This window comes from Plectropomus leopardus, chromosome 11 (genome assembly GCF_026936395.1).
Source record: "Plectropomus leopardus strain MGB_pleo_1.0 chromosome 11, ASM2693639v1, whole genome shotgun sequence".
Taxonomy (NCBI): domain Eukaryota; kingdom Metazoa; phylum Chordata; class Actinopteri; order Perciformes; family Serranidae; genus Plectropomus; species Plectropomus leopardus.
The window spans coordinates 6,349,848-6,372,739 of NC_142186.1; the positions used below are offsets into that span (position 1 = coordinate 6,349,848).

Consider the following 22,892-nt stretch of genomic DNA (forward strand, 5'->3'; position numbering starts at 1 on the left):
TGGAGGCGACGGCTGCAGGTTGCTGGCAGAGGCTGTAGGCGGAGGCTTGGTCTCAGCTGTCTGCCAGAATCTGCAGGTGGAGGCAGTGGCTGCAGGTTGCTGGCAGAGGCTGTAGGTGGAGGTGTGGTCATAGTGGTATGCCAAATCTGCAGGTGGAGGCGACGGCTGTAGGTTGCTGGCAGAGGTTGTAGGTTTAGGTTTGGTCACAGTGGTCTGTCAGAATCTGCAGGTGGAGGCAGTGGCTGCAGGTCACTGGCAGAGGCTGTAGGTGGAGGTGTGGTCACAAAGGTCTGCCAGAATCTGCAGGTGGGGGCTGCAGGTTGCTGGCAGAGGCTGTAAGTGGAGGTGTGGTCATAATGGTCTGCCAGAATCTGCTGGCGGAGGCGGTGGCTGCAGGTTGCAGGTTGCAAGCAGAGGCTGTAGGTGGAGGTATGGTCATAGCAGTCTGCCAGAATCTGCAGGTGGAGGCGGTGGCTGCAGGTTGCTGGCAAAGGCTGTAAGTGGCAGAGATTAAATCTGAAGGTGGCTGTGAGAGGCTACTGTGGAGGTTGGAGCAGGAGGCTAGAGACGGCAGGTGGATGCTCAGACAGCAGTTGGGTTGACTGCTGGCAGAAGGTGGAGGCAGTAGATGGCTTGAATGTGGTTGATTCTGCAGCAGAGTGACAAAGATGGAGAGCTCTTGCAGCACACAGCTACTACTTAACTTATGAATATAACAGTTAACTTAAAACTACAATACTTAACACTATAATACTTAACACTACAATGCTATTTACATATTTACATATTTGAGCCTAAGTAAGAAAAAATGTATTTCTTAGCTCATTTCTGAGGTGGTGTCCAGGGCTCTGGTTCACCTGAAACGTCCACGTCATACACGGGAGGGTGGACCCCAGCCCCGTATGACACGTCCACACGAACCAGTCCGTCCTCATTAACTGATTCAGTGAACGTTGGACGCTCCAGATGCTCCCAAAGCCTCTGCTTGATGCATCGACCCAAGGCCAGACTGTATGGGCGCAGCCGACCATTCTTGAACCTTAGGAGAGCAGAGGAAACACAAATTAAGTCATGACCATACATGTGATTAAAAAGCTGATATAATAAATATTGAAGCAGATGATCTAATTGAAAAAGTCATGATGTTGACAGCATACCTCAGCATGTCATCCACGACTTCGTGGTAGATCCTCTGATACTCCTCAACGGACCGGTTGTGGATCATCAGAGGGGCGTCGTCAGGCGGCACAGGAGTGGAGGGCTGAGGGCTGGGGGCCACATCGGAGCACACCAGCTGGTCCTCAGTGATGGCAGAAGGCCTAGGGACCAAAGCCAAAAGAGAGGCAAAGTCACCGGCTAAGGTGGAGGGCTCAGGAGTGGACACTGAACTGACCACCTCAGGAGTCTCTGAAGACTCGGAAGGACGAGCCGCAACGGTTCGCTTCCTCTTCTGGGGAGGGGGGCCAGCGGAAGCAAAGGGCTGGTACTTCGGCTCAGAAGTCCGCACCTGGGAAAGGTCAAAACCACATGAGAGCATGTCAGATTCCAGTGAAAATGTTATTTGACAAGATACTGACAAGATATTTTTATACTCTTATGCCGGATTCAGAAAAACGGTGGCTTGCCAATTTTCTCTGTGTGCCGCGCAGAGTTTTTGGCAGAAATACACAGTGAAAATGGTGTTCTGATAATAAATTGACTCTATGCCACCTTTTACTTCAGCTTATAAGTCTCTCTTATAAGTCAATTGCTGTTAATTTACAACTAATCTCAAACAGTAAAACAGTTTGTTACTGTAGTTAGCGAGGCATTGTGGGTTTCTCCACAAGCAACAGGCTGGAGGCCCTTAACAGTCTGCTGCTGTTTTGAATGACAGGACACTACAGTATTTTTTTGGAAACAGGGTGTTGCATGGAGCTCTGTCAAAAGTTTGATTTAAAGTTAGTCTTGAGGGTCTAACATTAGGAAAAATGCTTTTTGTTTCTCAGTCAATTTTAGGAAAATTGACAGAAATAATTTAACATCAGTTCTCAAGGGACTTCAGAAAATGTCATTCGGACAGATTTTTTTCCCAAGGAGGACACACAGTTCAGAGGACAAATGTTGCACATTGACAACACCTGCTTTCTGCGTCATTTATCAGTGAAGAGATTTGAATGGCTGAAATGATAAGCCTTTTTACAAGCATTTTTTGTCAATTTATTTTGGTAATGTTGATATAATGGTCAGTATCTGGGGAACGACACCCTCATTAACCCAGCAACTAAGCACAAGGAGGCCAGCATCGACAGAGGGAGGCAGCAGTAAGATACAGCTTTAGCAAAGCATTACAGTTATGGCTGAATATGACAACAGGAACTAACAGGTTTGCTGACTTTATTCATCTCTGCAATACAGAATAATTACCACCTGTTGACACCCACTAAGCAATAGGCTTGTACAACAGACAAAATGTTTCAATTTCAAATATAGTTTGCCATGAGCAGCCAATTAGGATTACATTGAGAACAATGTTGGACATAAACATTTTTTTCTATCCAAAATATGGAAAACAGATGTCTTACCTGGTCACCGCTGCAGCATGGACATGGTCTGCGGGCAGCAGGCCCCCTCGGTCTCGTGGACCTGCGTGCAGACACTCTGCAGTAGTCGTGGTCTTGTAGGAAGAACGGCACAGCAGACGACTGTAACACACACCAATGTTAGAATAATCCTTCACAAATACAACAGTATACTATAAAAACCCATGCCATGATCTCTCAGTTTGGAGACATAATTATCAAGTAGAAATGATTAATATATATGAGTAACCATTTATTTTATTGTTTTTACTTATCCAATTATGAAAAAGACTGAAAATACATCCTATTCAATATTGTTTATTAAATCTTAAGCATTTTTCAAAGTTTTTTTTCAAGGTCAAATTCACTCTGTCGCTCTTTTCTTTTAATTTATCTGTCAATTTGCCATCTGCACACTTAGCATTTATTCATTCCTTTGGCATAATTTCTACATGTAAAACCTAATGATAAAGTAAACTCATTTTGAAACAAAAAAAATGGAAAATTGCTTTGTTTTAAATTTTTTAAAAAGTGGATATGCTTAACATGTATATCATAAATACCAACAATGTAATTACATTGAAGGTATTTATTTGCATTACCTATTTAATTAACTGATGCTTACAATAAGAGAATACACCAAAATATATAAATTTGTGTTCATTTTAATTAAAATAAAAAAATTAAATCAATAAACTGTTGCCTCAATTTTGTACATGTTGTAGCTGGTATTAATTTTTACAGTGTAAATGCAACAAACGGCAGTGAATGACAAAAAGCTCCAATCACAATTTTCTGCAAAAAATTCCAACTTCCCTTAGAAAATGACATTATTCTTTGTCAGCATTTAGGCATGTTAGTCCTTTCAACACGTTTTCATCACAAGTTTTCTGTTCCTTAAAATCCCTTTTAAAATCCCCCTTAAATCCCTCTTTGTTTCCTGTTTTTATGTGTAGACAGGAAAAACTGGGTGTTTTGGCTTGGCTCCTTTGTTTTTGAAGTCAGAATGTGCATCTTGCCTGCCTGCAACATTTGCACTCTCATGGTGTTCATACACAGGGTTTTGGCTGTGGTGCTTCTGCAAAGCTACCTGCTGCTATGAGTTCTGTATTTCCACATTTATAAGCACAAATTTCACTCATTTATGAAGTCGTGCAGCTCTTGCATTGTCAACAATACAGTCATGCAAATGTTACATGATAAAAATGCCTTGTCTGAGTAATTGATGGGTTTTGGTCAACAGAGACGTTGTCAGAGAACTTTTATTTTGAAACGGAAGCAGGGAAGTTTGAGTTCATCAGATGTATTTGTATTAACTCATCTCTGTGACAGATAAAGACAGAAACTGTAGTAAAAGGTGGTATAGAGTCAATATAGTTATCAAAACACCATTTTCACGGTCTATTTCTGCTGACATCCGTCTGTGGCACGTGGAAAAAATCAGTAAGCCACTGTTTCTCTATTGACGTGCTGCAACTGGCCAGTGCTGCTCATGCAAGCAGAGTGTGTAGGCCTCAAACTTCACTTCTGTCTTCCCTGCAATGCATTGTTGTTGTTTTTGTTATGACTTTTCTGGTAATGACTTTAGGCTTCTGACTGGCCAATGTAGCCTTACTGTAGAGGTTATATCACCACCTGTCGCTTTGGCGTGCGCTTGAAATTGCTTGAATGTCTGCGTTTATGTTTGATGTGGACTGAGATTTGTCTTTAAATACCGTCTGTGTGGACAGGAACTTTTTTGTTACCGGAGGAGGAAAATATGTGTTTCTAAAAAGTACCCGTGTACGTGTAGACAAGGCCTAAATTCCCTTCAAAGTTGTGCTCATGCCTACACTCAGATTCATGATATCACTTTGTAGATAAACTGAGATACATGAAAAGATGAAATTCTTATTATTAGTAAGTTTGAAACCACACACACACACACACACACACACACACACACACACATACATACATACAGTATATATATATATATATAGCAAGTAAATGTAGAAACTGTGGGTTTTTTGAATTAAAAGCCCTCATATTTGCAGTTCAGTAATTCAACAAGTCAGTTGTTCATTATGTGTTTAATATCATATGATATCATATAACCTTTTTTTTGTTATTTTACTTGGTTTTGCTCTATTTTTCTATATTATTTTATTTTTTTGTATTTGTGTAAAACCTGGTGTTGCATGCTTGTATGGTTGTTCGTACTTTGCTTTTTGTTACTGTTTTATATTGTCCTTAGTCTTCATATGTTATCGACATATTCGATATGAAGACGCACCAATGAATGGCCAAGACAGTCAATGCAGCGTCTTTACATATAGTATTTGTCTATGCTTGAAACTGTCTGAATTTAAATATAAGACGCAGCCATTTGATTGTTTATGTTTTTTTTAAGTGAGATGAAATTATCTTCCTGCAGTTTGTAAATAGTAATATGAGTATTCATTTTCACTTTCATCTCAAAAGCTGAATTTGAATATATTTTTGTTCACAAATTCAGATCCATGAATTAAAGTTTCAGATAAAAAAAAAAAGTTTCAGGTTGCTCAGATTGATTGCTATTTTCAGATCCAAAAAGCCAATATATATGTTTTCCAAAATTTTCATACGTGAAATTATGGATCTGAAATTTTAAACATTGTAGGATATACATTTAAATTTCAAGTTTTTTGAAATTGCAGTTCAAGAAATGTCATATGTATGTCAAATATTTCAATGCTATGAATTCAGTGGTGTTTAAATGTTGATATTAATATTAAGTGGCTGTTAAAAACAAAATACGTTTGTCTCTTTTTTGCTAGCTTGTTAACAAATGAGCCTGTTTACAATGTTTCAGTCGGGGGTTAAACACCGTCAAGTTGAAGACAAAAAGTCAGTCAAAATGTTTGAATCTTACAGTTTCCATCATGGAAGGCAGTTGAGTGGCTTTCAGTGAGTTTCTGAGAGTCTTTACTCCTGTCAGGATGCTATTTCTCAGTAGAAATCGTCGAGTGAAAGTTGTGAAAAACTTTTCTCTGGAAAAATCTGACGATTCTGTTTTGTTATGAAATAAAGATGCACCGAAGGAAACCATGGACACTCCACGTCACTGCGCACTGTGCGCACGTGCGTCACTCACCTCTGTGATCTAAAGTTTAATTTAATCAACTTGCAAAACACCTGAGATCAGGTCTATATATAACTAATGTAGACATGCAGCCTGCATACCTGACTGCGCCCTCACTCATAGTGTCTGATAGAGGTTTGCTGTCAGTCTTATGAACAGCTGGCCTGATTGTGTGTTTTTGTTTTTGCAAATATTTGCGCTATATGGGCCAACTGCAAACTCGTGTGTGCCTGCTTGATCAAAAACTGTATATATAATATTTATTATTTTACTGATCTCAGAGTTGCCGACATCTAACTGTTAAGTTCTGTCTCGTTTACGTTGCTCCAGAACACTTTAAAATGCGCATCAAAATTCAATTTTCATGTAAGTTTTATCATGACTGAGCGTTATGTGTTGGTTTACTGCAACTGTGTGCATTTCTTTTATTATTTATTTAGTCATCACATAGCAGCTGGATTGATATGTGCGTCTCCACATTGACAGAAGCGCTGTGCGCCTTTTACGCACGTGGCGCAGCACTTGTAATTTCATCAATCAGACCTATTTGAATCGACAGCAGGATCAATTAAGATCTAACGGCAAGTGACCTTCAGAGATTTCTACATATTAAGCTGTTTTGCTCGTAAAAACACAGATTCCTGCTTTATTTGGTAAAAACATCCGGAACATATCAGCCATCTACAGGATGAGTCCAGCTCCATCAGCTGTCGGGACATTCTTATTATAATTTAAAAACTAAATTTTCACTAGGATATTTTTTTCCTGTACCATTCAGACAATTATAATAAAGAGTTTTTAATTGTGTTGCGTAAATACAAATACTTCAAAGTCTTACTGCAGTATTTTCCATTTTATTTTGAAATGTCATACTGCCTCAACTTTGTGTTTTCTTTTAAATAAATACTTTGATTGATGTAAATTGATGCAGAAAAGTAGTGGTAATAGTAACAGTATTTTTTGTGGTAGCAGGAATATTACAGGGACACACAGGCGCTGATGGAGGTCTGATCTGCTAATCAGAAGGACCTGTGTGTCTGTATGAAAGTAATGAGTCATGATTATAACTGATAAAACACAGAAAAATTCTGCTTGAAAAACACATCCTGCAACAAAAAGTGTTATGTTGTTGTATCTTGACTGTGAGCACACAGAGACTACTGTGTGTACTACTAGGCAGATTGGGAGGCTACCAGAGGGAAGTGGGTATACCATCCACTATACTTTACTAGCTTTTTGGCTGATAGGTAGGTGGGCCTATTTTTGGGCCTGTTACTTTTTTTTTTCTTTGTGTGCTTCTCCAGGATTCAATCAGAGAGTGATTAAGCAAACCTGTGCTTAATCTGCTGATCAGCAGCATGCAGTTTATAAGAACTGAAGCAGCCAAACAGGTGTGTCAGTGGGTCAGTGTGGTTGCTGTGTGCTGGACTAAGAAACTAGTGTGCACAGGAATCTGCGATCTGTACTTTTGGAGTGAGGGTGCATGAACTTTTGCTTGTTTATTTGAAAACACTTCAATGTTCATTTTTAAATTTAGTGTCGCTTTCTTTGCTTTAAAAGAAAGTCTTTATTTTTTATTACATTTTGAAGACAGTTTTTGCACAATGTTATCACCTTGTTTTTTGTAAATAAATCCCTGGCTAGCAAGTTTTGGTTCTAAAAACATTCTAAAAATGGCACAATGCAACCAATGCAATGTTTTAGGAATGTTTTCAGCAGCAGGTTTTCTTTTAGTTCCCAGAACATTCTTCTTAAAGTTAGGGTAATATTCTCTATAACCATTAAATATATATATATATATATATATATTAACATATCACATTACATCACATTTTTATTAAAAATTGTCTGTAATCTCAGGCCTCAATAATATATTTTCTGGATGTCGCCTTTAAAGTCCTCTTCCTTTGTTTTGTTTCATGTAAAATTGTGGGAACGTTTTATAAAAGAACATTCTATGATCTGTAACTTCTCAATATCATCAAAACATCCTCATAATGTTGCAGTTATAACCAAATGTCTTAGTCAGCATATAACCTTAAAGGAACAGTATTTCATCTAATAAACGTCCTTAAAGCGTTCTTTGAACATTAGATTAAAATGTTTTCTTTAAAACATTATTGCAACTTGTAGGTAACGTGAGCCAATGTTGTGAGAACGTTCCCTGCTAGCTGGAGAGACCTAAGTAAAGTCAGCATGATAAGAATTACACACACCAATGATAAAAAAAAAGCACAAACACAATCATCCGCACTACGAATATATCTTACAGTAACAGTCATGTGGGTTTTGGACCATATATTAAGAATTTTCTATTCAAACGTTTTGGAATTCATCCCAGGGAAAAGGCAGTGGTTTGAAGACAAAGACACAAACAGAGAGAGACAAGCATGAATTTTAGGAAATAGTCCAACAGCAGCAACAGGCTGTTAAAACAGTTAATGCAGCCAGGAAATCATGCTTGTTTCTTCAAACAGCCTAATCACAAGAGAAAGAGAAATACTGGTGGCTATATTCCCACTATACTCTTTTGATAAGATACACATTAGCACAGAAATACTACCATTAGCACTGTTTTTGATGTGACAACAAGATCTTATGGATTTTTATCCCTAATTTGTCTACAGTACATTTCCATTATTAAATGTTGTTTGTTGTTTTTTTTAGTTGTGGGTGATTGACAGCCACCTAACTTACCTGTTGGAGTTGTTGGATGTTATTGGGTGAGGAAAGACCTTTTTAACAGCAGATATTTCTTAATGCCATTTCAAGAAAACAACAGGTACAACTTTTACATTACATTTTATTTAAGTTGGTCAATTGTAAGACAATTGTGCAAGCTCACTGTGGTGCGCCTTACTGGATTACTTACATGGAACAAAGCCACAATGTTATTGATTATGCCTTTTTTTGTACTGCTTTATAAGTTAAATTTATTGACTGTAAAAATAATGGATAGGGCTTTTGTAATGTCATGCTTTGGTTTGTGAACTCACCTTTTAAAGCTTTGAGTTCTGCATTTTCTCCATCACTATCGTGGTTTTTCGAGCCAGAAGTGACCATATTTGGATTTCCACAGAGGAAAGTTTCACAAAACACAATGAAATGAAATGAATAAAGGCTGAATTCCAATTATCTGCTTCAGTGTCAGGGTCCTGGTATTGTGCGAGGTGGCTCACTGTCACACTGCCATGGCTCACTGGGATACTTGGGGAGAGCGAAGCCATCATTGATGTTATTAGTGACACCTGAGGTTTTCCTATACAAAATGGATGTTGTGAAAAAGGCCCACTGAAAAACCTTCCCCAGGCCTTTGTGTGCCCACAGAGACAGAGACAGAGACAGGAGTGAGAGAGAGGCAGAGCTGGAGGCTGTCAGGAGAGCTCTGTCAGAGTCCGATAAGACATGCATGTATAATCCTTCTGATGTTCACCCTGCAGCCAGTCTGTCAGTCATACAGTCCAAGTACACAGAGCAGCCAGTCAGAGAGTTGACCTGCTGTTAAAATCTTGTAACTCTGCCTTGGAGTCCTCAAAACACTGATTTGAATCCAGTCCAAAGACATGCAAGTCAGGGGGATTTAACTCTGTAAATTGCCTGTAGGTAAGAGTTTCATGAGTCTGTCTGCCTCAGCAACCACTCCAGGATGAGTTCTTTCTTTTTTTTCCATCTATGTTATTCTGTTGTAAACTCCAGCCCCACATGAGCTAGACAAGGAACTTCTGCTTTGTGTAATTATCTGTTACATAACCTGCTAACACAAATTAACCTTGTCTGATGCATGAAGCGATTAAAACTCACCTGGAGTAAAACATGGATGCTTTTAGTCTTATTAGGATATGGGGTGGTGATGAGTGCACTTCAGCCTCCTGTAGCCAAAATGAGCATTGCAACAACAAACATTTAGAAGAAATGATCCTTAAGTGATGATCCTAAAATGATTTTAAGAAATAACCTGCCCATATTCTTTTTTTCATCTGTTTTCATGGATGAAAAAAAAACCCTTTTCTTTTCACCTTGCAAAATAATTATTTACCCCTATGTTACACCGATTTAAAAAAATGTCATAAAAAATCATTTAATTTTAATTTAATTTTATGACACAATAATTTTATAAAAGAGTATCCTGACATGATCCTTAAACAAAACAAATCAAACAAGCAAAAACATTTTGGATCAAACCTATATGATGGATTTTTTTCCCCCTAAATATTATTTGCCTCTGAGGGCTTTATCTCCATGATTGTCTATTTTAATCAAAAATTGATAAAAACTTCAAGGAAAACCACAAATTAGCAATAAATATATTCTCTGAGATTATAAACTCATACATTTATAATAATAAAAAAAAATAAGGTCACACATTTATGGACAAAAACAAAACAAACCTAAAAGTAGTAGGGCCTCCTCAAACAGCAGAGGAACTAAAGAAAAAATATGAAGTAGGATTAAAATAATTCTTAACTTTCTTGAAGGACACACAGGAGGAGTACAACAGGAATGTACAGTCCCAAATGATAGGGAGAGCTGAAAAAAATCTTTAATGGCATAACAAAGGTGAGTAAAACTTTATCATAAGGCCTGTTTCACACAGCATGGTTTAGGAGTGCGTAAGGAGTGTGTAAGGAGCGACTTCATAAATGAGTGGAATTTGTGCTTATAAATATAGAAATACAATACTAATATCTGCGAGCCGTGACACTATATGTAACGGGCTCAAGGGTACAAACCACGCTAATCATACTTAACTTATCTTGTTTATTGCATGTATTAATGCAGGATGTATCAAGAATTCCTGTAACTCACCATTAACAAATCATTAGGTCACTGTGACTTTATGTGAGTAGCTCAAACTTCAATCCTGAGGAATGTTAATTCATAATTATTTCATACATTAATTGATAAACAACCAAACTAACTGAACTCCACTTTCATAAAAGTTTATTTCAGGCATTTTGATTGTATTATAAGTGACAACACACGTTCTCTAACAGCTGCAGATGCCAGCCTAAAGTCAAACTAGCCAGGTATGCGAGTGTGCCAGCTGTCCACACATACAAACACAGACAAACATGCACACACCTACACACATACACACACACACATGCCTTCAGCAGCTTCTGCCAGCTCTTCAGTGAGCCAGCAATAGCATGGTGTGCAGCGCTGGCCTGGAAACACCAAGTTGTACTAGTCAGTGTTAGGTCGAGCAGGGGGCACAGATGGGCAGAGGCGGGCAAAGACAGGTTTTAATAGCATATTGATTCCACAGACCTCATAAGCCCTCCACCGGTGCTTGTTTTCACTCTAATTTGTTTGGAAACGAGGAATCAGAGGGTGACTCATCCAGACAGGCAGCCTTCACCGTCTGGGAGAGGAGAGCTGCCATCCCTTCAGCATCATTTTCCATTCATTTCAACCCTCCATCCCGTCATTCCCTGCACATCCTTAAAGGCTCAAGCTCAGCGTGATGTTAATGTTGTCAGAATCAATATACAGAGCTCCAGAATGATTTCCATTTCCATTCCTCCATTCATCGGGTTGTCTCCACTTCTATATATGCTGTAACACAATAATCAAAATTTGTGATTTCACTTGACCTGAGTCATTAAATTTCCCAATTACAAAATTTGAGCAATCTTTTATTATGAATAAATGAAGATACTTTTTCAGACACAGCTGTCTGTCTCTTATGATTCTCTGTTTGCCTGCCTATTTATCTCACTATTATGTCACCAAGGGAAAAAAAGGATACCATTTTAAAAACTTGGTCGATAATTAGGCCCATGTCCTTTGTGCCTGAAAATTGTCCTTTCATGCTCATATTCCTGTTATCTGCTTCTCTAACCCTCAGGGAAAGAGGTTTCTCTACCTGACAATATTAAATCTTCACAATTATATGGTTGGGCTGCTGCTGGCTGCTAGTCTTGGAGAGAGCCTATTGTTTTGATGAGAAATGTAATCAAGATACTGTCTCTCACTCTCAGCAGTTGCCTCTTGGCACCTCCCTTTGAAGAAACTGTGAAAGGAGAGAAAGAGGTGGCTGATTAACTGCCTCTCTGCTCCCACTGAGTCTAAAAACCCAACACACAAACACACATATACATTTTTTACTGTGTTTGTATACAGAACTTCTCAAATGCACATGTATAACCCCAGAGGCAAGAACACACAATATTATATATATTTAAACCTTCTCAATTTGAATGTGCTTTGAAAAGAAAACTGCCTCCCTTTCATGATTTAAACAATTTCAGATCCAACTCAGATTTATCCTTTTTGTTCAAGGTTAAAAGGAAAATAGTTCTCTCTCAGGTTATTGTTTTTGTCAAAACTATTTTAGAATAATCCACACTGCAACAGCCCTCCCTCAAGTGACAAAAGTAACATCTTGTACTGAAGATGTTTTTAGTTTTACGCTTTTAAATTTCCACACCTTTCTCGACAGTTAGCTGCATCATTTTTTCTCAGCTTGCCTTAAAAATGGTTGCCAACACTTGCAAAATCCCATTAAATCTCAATAGCAGGTTTAGATAGTCAGAAGTTTCTTCAGAACCACATCACCCACATCTTGTGTCAGGTGTTCCTCAAGGTTTGATTCTGGGTCTCTTCAGCAGTGATCCCTGTAAAAAATGTGAGGAGTAAAGCCTACTGTCCAAAGCTGTTTGGACAGTACAGCCTTCAGTCAACAAGCAGGCTATCAATAGTGGTTATTGCCAATGTACATACAGTATACAAATACTACACTCGCAGGGTTTTTTACTTACAAGGCTCATGGAAGACTAGCATCTGGCTACATATTTTACTGTCTTACACCCTATGAGCCAATTGCTATCTGAGAGATGTATGTTTTTCATACACTCCAAATTAAAACTGATGTTAACCAGGCCTTCTTAGTATTGTTACCTAAAGCAAACTGCCTAAAACGACTGAGTTATGCATAGGCAAGCGCACACAAGTGGCCTATACTGTTGGGAGCATTTAAGTTTGTGCAGTGGTGTTTCTGTGTCGCTCTGTAATTAAACTCCAAAACGCTAGTTGGTGGCATAGCCTTTGACACTTTGCATTGCATAAAATTAGCTGAGCAACCTCTACTCATATTAAGCCAGGAGCAACAGCAACATTTAACAAAGTTTATGTTTCAAAATTTGGCTCCATAACTCTTGCCCTTTCTCATTCCGAAGTTGTCAAATACCGCCACTTTTGCAGTGCTTTCGGCATAAGATCCCGACACCAAAAGCCATATTTCACGTCAGCATAATACGTCGTTGGACAGCGTCAGGTTGAATTGCATGCCTGTAACGACGCAATATAAGGAGCATGAAAGTCCCTATAGGAGTCTGGTGTTCACTTCTCATCTGAATGAGATGTTTCTACAACTTACAGGCCTTTTTTGCCTATATCTAATAATCTGTACGTTTGATGCCAAACCATCCGTGCCAGCATGTGCTTGTTGACACCCCAGCATTGGTTGCTATGTGCTTTTGTTACCTAAATATAACCCCATGCAGGGTAATCCCACCATGCATGTGCTTGTGTTGACATCCCACTAGCAGCATCCAGGAATGTCAACAGCAGGAGGATACCTCGAGCATAATATGTAGATGTGGAAGTCCAATGCAAAGTGGCAATATGTGATGACTTGGGATGAGTGTGTTTATAACTCACAAAGTTCACTGACAAACTACTGTCTTATTCTAGACAAGTTTTACCCACACATACAACATACTGACTTTATGTTCTGTTTGTTCTATCATTACTCTTTGTGATTTACTTGTGCAATGTATCATTAAGTGTTCTATGTGAAGATGATTTTTAAACATTCTCACAGAAGCGAATACTGTACGTAACAAACACATTTACACTTACACACTATAGACACACACAAACACACACATCCATGCAAACACAGAAACGTGTGGCTCTGTCAGACATGAGACCATTGTGCTTGTTACACCTCTTTTTCTTTATCAAAGTGTTTTGTCCCCTTTTGTGTTTTTTTTTTAAAAACAATGGCTTAATTCCCTTTTGACTGATTTATAAATTTCTAGGTGGCACATTCCTTCCTCTCCACCCACTGTTCCACCCCGCATATAAATGGAAAATGATAAATCATGCATCGCTTCATTGACTTTGCTGTTTCTTTGGCAGCTTGGGCTTTCCATCTGTTGATGAGCTTGACATTACAATAGATAAAAACATGTTTGCATCTTCACTGGGTGTTTAATGTTTTTGATCAATAATAGAGGGAATAAATGCCAAGTAAACACTACTTGTTCATTGGCGGTCACAAGCCAAAAAACTTGGGAACCATTGGCTTAATCTTTATTCATTCATGTCATAAGTGTGACATTGTTGTTTTACATAAACTTTTAAGCTGAAGCATCTAACTAAAGCAGTCAAATAAACAAAGTGGAGGAAAAAGTACATAATTTCCCTCTGAGATGTAGTAGAGCAAGTAATGAATAAATGAATTGTTGATTAGCGGTTCTCAAATAACTTGTAATCAAGGGCTATAAAGTAAAAGATGAGATACTAGGGAACAGACTGTGAGGTGCTATTTTAATAAATCATTAGGTAATGGTTGGTTCATATCTGTGAATCAGAATAACAACCACATCATTAGTTACTCTTTTTATGTACTTCCACGTAAAGTATGAGTATAGTCCCTCATTATTTTACAGTTATATGACCATTGCTTTTTGTCCCCCCTCACGCAAAGTGGTAGGCTACTTCCCACCACTACTATATGTCCTATTAATGCATGACATAAGACATATCTAAAATGAATACATAGAATAGTATAATATTTATCGGGCCCTTTATATCTGAGAATTTTATTTCTATTTTTTAGTTTTTAATTAAACTCATGATTATTGTCAGCTCTGCAAATAAATGTGCTCATATTTTTAGTTCAGATAAAAATAATCATACAACAGTTGGGACTTAATCCGGCACTGTGTGGGGTGGAAAAATCTTTCCCCTGTGTGGCTAACTGTGATCAGAGTTTGTGGAGAAGGTGTCAGACAACAAGTGGCTGATCCTGCCACTTCCTATGTGATTCATCTGTAAGCTGTGAATGGCCGAGCAGGCAGACAGCTGAAACCACCAATCAATCTCCTAAAGCCTTTTCTGTAGATATCAGAGCAGCCCATTACAGTTAGGGGAGCAGACATCCATCCAGCTGCAGACAGCGTGTCGATAACCATGGCAGAGCAGTGACAGAGTTTGCCATTTTTAGGTCGATAATGCTTTAGATCTGCATGGACTCACTGTGATCAACTGCTCCACATTTCTCTCTTAATGAGCCTCAGTGTGTGTGTGTGAGAGTGCGTGTAAGGTTGGGTGGGGGGTGTCTGTCTGTTTCTCTCTCTCTGTGTGAGACGCTGTGATGTCTGGCTCTGATGGTGTTGCCGGTCTGTGTGATCCTACATATTTGTGTCTTACAGCCCTGCTAATATCAGTTTTTTGTCCACATTCTGCAGTCTTGATATAATGTGTAATAATTTTTACATGCCCATCAGCCCATTACCAAATCAAACTATTCTCATGGCCTAAGCAAATCATGCACTGCCAAGTTTTCATGTAGTCTTCATTTGCATATGGCACACTTTTGCATCCTATTTTCAAAGGCAAAGCTCCAAAAACGGCACCAACCAAATGTCATTTTATTATTTTTAAAAAATCCCCAGTGACTCTGTCAACTGCAGATGACCTCAAGTGGGGCTCTCAACCCAAAAGTTAGGAAACTGTGCTGTGCACATTGATTTCTGGGAATTGGAAATCAATGATCGTGTCCTTCTGTAGCTGCCGTGTGCATTTAAAGTAGTGACCAAAAGACCAAAAAAACCCACATCTTTGCTGCTTGTTATGGTGCATTAGTTGCTTTACTTTAGTAGGGTACTGTCTTCCATAGGCTATTCATGCACTGCTACCCTTTTTTCAAGTCTCTGCTCTAAAATTGTATATTGTACTATATTGTATTGTATAGTATATGTCAGTATGTGAATATGAATAATATGAATAATCAAGGTTTTAAACTAAACTTAACAAGTGGGAGAAGTACTTGAGAGCTGTAAATATCAGTATTGATGCTACTTGACCACATTAAAAGAAGAAAAAAGACAGAATAAATCATTTTTGTCCTTGCCTGAAAAAACATCACAATTGCACAGTGAAAATGCCTTTAAAATAATGAAGCATTTTCCCAAAAGCTCTGGGAAACCATAAAACATCTGATCGTCACCTGTGCTGAAATAGATGCTTGTTAAATGAAGCAGGATGGAGTGGGCGAGCATTAAGTCAAGAAATTTTTTGGCAAGATCTTGAGATTTGCATTTTTAGGAACATTTGCGCACCCTTTATGGCTCCCAGATAACAGTTAAACTCACTGGCCAATAGAGACGTGTCTTACAATATTAAGCTCAACAGCAGGCAAAACTTTTGGCTTTTCAAACGGAAGTTTAAAGACGTTTCCAATCACAAATTGATTTTGCTTGCAATAAAACTTTTTTTTTGATTGCAGTGTAGAAAGTTGTGCTCTCAACCCTTTTCTGTCAGGTTGCACAATAAAAAAAAACAAAAGTAACTCCAAAAGCAAAAAATATGTCAAATCAAAGAAAAAGAGGAAATTACACCTCAGAACTGGATATGGTGGTTGTCAATTGATTCCAGCAGTGCAGAATCAAAAGTCACAGGAATGACAACCTAACAAAATATGTATACAGCTGTCTGTGCTGAGTGTTAGTGTTGCCAAAATGAGTTCTACAAACCTCAAAGCGACCCCACTCTGCAGCTTTAGAAGTATGGGGAGAGCGTGATAGCATCTCTCTCCGTCAGTCTCACTGATACAACTCAAGGTGGCTTTATTATCTTCATGCTTTGGTGGTTTGGCTCTCTTTGTCCCTGGCTGACCTGGATTTACTCGTAGCTCTTTCCTAACCTCTCCTTCATCTAGAGAACATGTGGAGTAGTTTGTAAATTTCTGTATTGATTACAGTGTGCGGATATTGTTTCTGTCTTGCATGATAGGAAACCAATTATTCCTCTCGCCCTTCAGCTAAAAATTATCATTGACAGTGTGAGTCACTGTAACCCCTGTTAGTGACTCCATCGACCTGAGGGACTATACAGGCCTTTAATTTATTCATCTAGCTATATGGTTAGACTGACTTAACAGATAAATTATTATTATTATTATTATTTTTATCCAGCAACTCCCTCTACATATTCATTCAGTAACCATAAATACTCATATCCATAGACAGCAGAGCCTTTTTCCAAATCTGTGTTAGGACTCTGGGGCAAACTCCTCTCAGAGCAGCTCTTTTAAACACCCAGGTTGGCTTTGTGTCTTATTATGATGAATCAACCGCACAGTTAATTTCCTGTTTAATCATTGATTGTAGACAAGTAGTCCCACAGTGAGAACCATTACGTTCAAAATACGGTAGAGCTCCTGCCGCATTGTTAAATTTGTTTTTTTATTCTTCTTAATGTTAAGGGGTGTAATTACTGTTGGGGCAATTGAGGACACTTCAACATGTGCAGAAAACAGTTGAAGCTGGTGTGCAGCATTTTAAACACAATATAAAACTTGAAAGCTTTTTTTGACACAAAGATTTGTTTTAAGGTGCAGAATTTAAATTGTGCACTCCTTTATCAGCGCTATCAGAGTTAAAGCTTTTCTGGTTTAGGGCTCAGGTGGTAGAGAGAGAGAGTAGCTGTCGGAATAATCACCCCCGGCATAATTAGCCTCTTCTCTAAAGCCCTGGAGCAACATTGTCTTTGTGACAGAAAGACAGAGGATTTAAGAGAAACATGACCTTAAGGTTATTTAGAGAAACACTAGCACTAACAATTCCAGCAGTGTGAGAGAGAGAGGCTGCTGATCTTTTCAGCTATCATCCACTTTGCTGTGTACGTTCTACAGCAAAGGTATCACAGGTAATTTGACAGTGACATGGAGATGGTGAAGAATCCTGCTTGCAACCTTTTTAAATTCCCAAACACTCTACAGTTTAATTACAGCTCAATTTCTAAGAATAATGGTTGCAGTAATTGTAACTCCATCATTCTAATTATACAGAGCTAAATTAGTTTTGCTTGCAAAGTTATTAGTTTTGTTGTACAAACCTGAAAGGCAATGTCATTAAACTGACTGATTTTTAATTTTGGATGCAGCTACAATGTATTGAATCTATTCTTGTTTTTCCACTCGCTAGAGCACAACGCCAAATTGATGAATGCATTTAGATTTATTTATAACCCATTATATTTTAAACAGACATCAAGCTTTCATAAGCAAATTTAAAAGCTTTGTAATGAGTAATAGGGAGAAACATATTGAAAGTTGCAAATCAATAGCAAGTACGGGCAGCCTTAATATGCGAACAGTGTCTTCAGGCATGGGCAGGGAGAGAAATGGGTTTCTAATTCAATATAAAAGAGACATAAAAAACTTGATAAAGAAAGCAAGCATTGCTGTTACATTACATCTCTCTCTTGCGCAGGGCAGGAAGCCTCTCCTATGGATGTTCAGTTAAGTTTCAGCACAGTCTCCCTGAAATATGTCACATAGACAAAAAATCTTAACAACCCATTATGTGTTGGTAGGCTAAAAATGTATTCAAATTACATGCTGTAAACACAAAAACAATGCCAAAACAAAGTTTATAACGAATGGTTGCAGTTTCATTGATTAGGTTTAGGGAAAATACTACCAAATATACTTGGTGAAGAGAACCAAAAAAAAAAGTACTTGGTTTATGAAAAAAAAAATCACAGTTTAGGTTACAGTAACTGACTGTGCTTCTCTCTTCCACTAATTCAATTCACCTGCACCACCTTAAGTTAACCACATATGCCTCATCAATTCAGTCACAGCTGTGACGTATATAGGCGTGTCTAACCCCTTCTCCCTTGATCTGTCAGTTCTTCTCTTTCCCCCTGAACCCTGTTCTTCTCCTCTTTTCCTTCTCAACAGGGCTGCAAGTGGCCCAGCCAACAGCGCTGTTGCTTAGACCTGTAGTCTAGTCCATGACTTACTTGCCAGTACTATTAGTTGCTTATGATGAGGACAAAAGTATGATTTCTGTCACAGTTAAAGCTCCTCTCCTGGGAATTATTTTTAGTTTTGCATTGGTAGTTTCTTTTTATGGGGGAATAAGCCTGTATATATTGTAATAATAGAGCCATACATATATATAACCTGCGACATTTTTCATTAGGTTAATATTCCAATAGTGACATCAAGCAAATGAAGTATGGTTTAGCTGAGTACAGGCAACCACCATCCCAACCTCCATACCTAATCCCAAATCCTAAATCCTGCATTGGTACTGAATATTCTGGCATCATATTCACCCAAAACATAATGAGTAAAGCAGGCTTGCTTCATATCAGCTTAATTTGCAGGAGATTGATCAGAAGCCTGAACCCAATAATGTACTATTTAGACGGCACTGCCGAGAGATGTATGGTGCTAGCCAGTGCAGTCTTTTTAAATCATATGACTAATGTGTATTGGATTTTTCTAAACATTACTTTATAGGCAATCACTTCACTTGCAACCTCATCAGAAGCAGCTGTATACCACCAGAAATGAGTGTGAAGAGATCACTGTATTTCTCCACAGGGACTCACACTCTGCCTCAAGTTGTTTTGCCTCTTCACTGCCACAAGGAGAACATAACAGAAAAAAAATGAAATTGACTCCATTAAATGAATAATTAGTTGTATGTTGAGGTCATGTCTGACAACTAATTCCAGCACAGTGTTGTTCAATATAGTGTTCAATATAGCTGTTTTCAATAGATTTTTCTGAAACGTTTTTGAAGACTTCCCAGGTGTAAGACACCTGCAGAAGAACAAACGGCAGTAGTTTATGAAATGATCCTTAGGCTGTTGTAGTTTATTTTCTGTTTTGTTCTGCAAAGTAAATTTCAAGTGTCATGACTTGTGTACATGTCTTTTTTCTCAGCTAGCAGGGAGCGTTCCCACAAGGTAACCTACAAGTTGCGACAATGGTTTAAAGAAAACATTTTAAACTAATGCTCAAAAAATGTTTCAAAGATGTTTATCATTGCAAATAATGTCAGTTCAAGGTTAAACGCTAACTGAGACAAAACCTCATAACTGCAACTTTCTGAGGATGTTTTGGTGATGTCGAGAGATGACAGATCAGTGAATGTTCTTTAATAAAACGTTCCCACAATGTTACATCAGAAGAAAGGAAGAACACTTTCAAAGCAACATTCAGTACATTTTATTGAGGACTAAGATTACAGAACATTCTTACCATTTTTTTGGATTTTAATAAAGAATATTACCCTAACTTTAAGAAAAATATTTTGGGAACTAAGAGAAAGTTTGCAGCTTAAAATGTCAAAACATTGCATTGGTTGCATTGTACCGTTTTTTTAGAACCAAAAATTGTTAGCTGGGTTGTTGGAAAATATCACATCCACAAAGCTAAAGTGCTGCAGATTACTCTCAATATCCATTTGTTTTGTGTTATATTACAATACTATCTCCTTGACTCTTTTTCTAAAATAACAACAAATAAGAAAGCTATCAAGACCTCTCAAATAATTGGAAAAAATGTATTTGATAGAAACAAATAATCTGTATGGTTTGAATCTTATACATTTTAATATTGTCTGTATTAGTTTTTGTTTTATGTTCTTTTCTTTTTATTTGGTTGTTTGTAGCTGTTTCAGATATTATACTAAAATGATCATCTTTCATCTTTCTTTTTTTTAAATTAAATGTATCTGAAAAAAGATCAAAAAAAGTCATGTCTTGTGTTATTTCCTACTTTGCCCCTTTTTTTCTGACACACCTGCCTTCTGCCAGTCTTGTTAGTCCTTCCCTGTTTCCAGAGTCTTCCCTGCACACCTGTCTTGTATAAGTCTTGTTTGCTTCACCCCAGAGTTCCCTGCCACACCCTTCTTTTCAGCCAATCCTTTGTTTCCCTTCTGTTGCCCGTGCAGACTACTCCAGCTGTGTCTTGTTTCTGTGATTAGTTTTCTGTGTATATGTACCCGTGTCTTACTCTTTGTGCTTTGTAAATTTGTTGTCATTCTTTGTGCTAAGAAGTCCTGCCTGTTTTCTCAGTTTATTTTTGGTGTTCATGGTTTTCTTTTGAATTTGCTCCTGCTGTATTTTTTCAGTTTTTTTTTTTATATATAAATAAAAATCACTCTATTATCTGTCTGCCCCCTCTTTTCAGTCTGCATTTGGGTCCAAAGCTGCTATTCTGAGATTGTGATAGCATTTGTCTTTGGCAAATTAAATGGTGTGTTAAAGACAGTAAAGCAACAACACTGTGGTCTTTTCCTTTATGTCCCATAACATATCATACAAGCTTAAGAATGTGTGCTCTTTTATATATAAATTTCCCCTTTAATATATGGAAGATAAAAAAGAAAAAAGGAACCATTATTTGAGTAAACAGCGAAAATAAAGTGGAAAGTGGAAAAGCTATATATGTTAAGAGAAGTGTTTGAAAAGATAAAAGACAGATCATAGTAATAGAGGACTATACCTTATATTTTTCCTGCCTTTGCTCCTTCCCTATCAGGTCTAAAGGGGGAGATGAGTCTTTGTCTACTCCATATCATCACTGACAGAAAGTCATTAACTCCACACCCACTCAGATGCCATTTTCTTTGTTGTGGTTAGAGCCCAGTGGCACCACCAGACAGAAGCAAACAGATTCATGCCTTTGGATACCAAAAAAAAGTGATTCATGGCTGAGTGATGGAGGAAATCCTTTTCCTGGCATCCACAACAGAGAATGCTTTCTGAGGAAATATCAACCATCCATCACCATCTCCACAATACTGAGAAGCTTAATTGATGCTGACCTTATGTGTGAATGTGTGAGAGTCCTCTTTTGCACTGGGGAAAGGTGTGTGTACGCGTGTGTGTGTGTGTGTGTGTGTGTGTTTCCAGGGCTGAGAAGCGTCCATGAAAGAGTAATGAGCTCCTCCAAATGATGCATCAGTCCCCAATGGCTCTAATAGATACAGGGGAATCCAATCTTTTACGCAAGGCATATTGGTGTGACATTTCTCCAGAAAGCTATCGCCTCCATCTGCTTCACAGTGGCAGCGTCGCTTCCTCCCAAGAGCTCAGGCCAGAGCATCCTGGAAGTCCCCTCCCCCCCGAAGGCGGGTTGCTCAAAGGACCGCAAAGGTCCTGCTGTTGTGTCTTCACTCCACTGCACCCTCCATAAGCCTCGGCACAGTCTGGGGTATAGGTGCCTATTCGGTGCATCGCTGCACACACAGATGTGACTGGAATCCAGATAGGTTGTTAGGGGAGACACTTCATCTGAAAGCAGAACACGTGTATTCAGATGTGTGCACACAGACGCACCAGCCAAGCAGTGGTAGTCTCTGTGGGGCACAATGGAGTCTCGCTTAGGTGTGTTTGCTCAATTGGAGTCGACACGCAGCCCAGACTAATAGATTTGAAGTGTCTGAGGTGAGCAAATCTCTCTGCCTCTTTCCCTCCATTGCTCCGTTTTCTTCCTCACCACTGATTCCATTTGATCTGACAGAGCTTGGAAGCTGACATTTTAAACTTAGATGTGACCGTGCACTTCCCTGCTATGCACTTTTTTTCAGGTAAATAATGGGACTGCTGCTCCTATATTTTGACTCCAGTGACAATTGTGATTTGTGGTATGGGTTTATCTGGCTATTAAACAGACATAATGTTTATGAATAACCACATAAAGCCACTTTAACAACTTTCAAACTGCCACAACCCCCATAAAAAATATAATAAGCACAATAAAAACCCACAGTACCATTACACACTCACATTAGCAGATATTTGGCCCACAGGAAGCTATAATGATCCATAATGGGAAGCCATCCATCTGTATTCTTCAGTTGTTTTCTCAGATTCACACCCATGTTGCCTCAGTGGAATAATGATAAACAAGACGCAGTGTCTCCCAGCTGGTCTCGCTTTCATCTTGGGTAGCTGAATCACACACATCCCCTTCAAAAATGCTCCTGGTGAGTGAATCCTATCACTTGAATCGAGAGTGGTTTTTCACCTTTCATTGCTTTCAACATAATGCGTCTCTTAATCTTTCCAATATGCCTGGCTTTTGCATTTTCTATACATTCTTTAGTTCCCTTGCCGAAGTGTGCTTCACTCTTTCCTAGATATGTGTCCTCCTCTCATATTGAAGACAGTTTTGGTTGTTTGCC

At 38.5% G+C, this 22,892-nt stretch overlaps 1 protein-coding gene across 1 annotated transcript; it reads right to left on the reverse strand.

Moving 5' to 3' along the window:
* Nucleotides 1-822: 822 nt before the first annotated feature.
* Nucleotides 823-2,690, reverse strand: LOC148188193 (uncharacterized; the record flags this gene model as incomplete). Its single annotated transcript, XM_088084882.1, has 3 exons — nt 823-1,039; nt 1,158-1,507; nt 2,565-2,690. Coding segments are annotated over 3 exons (693 nt in total), but the record flags the coding sequence as incomplete, so codon positions are not given.
* Nucleotides 2,691-22,892: the final 20,202 nt, after the last annotated feature.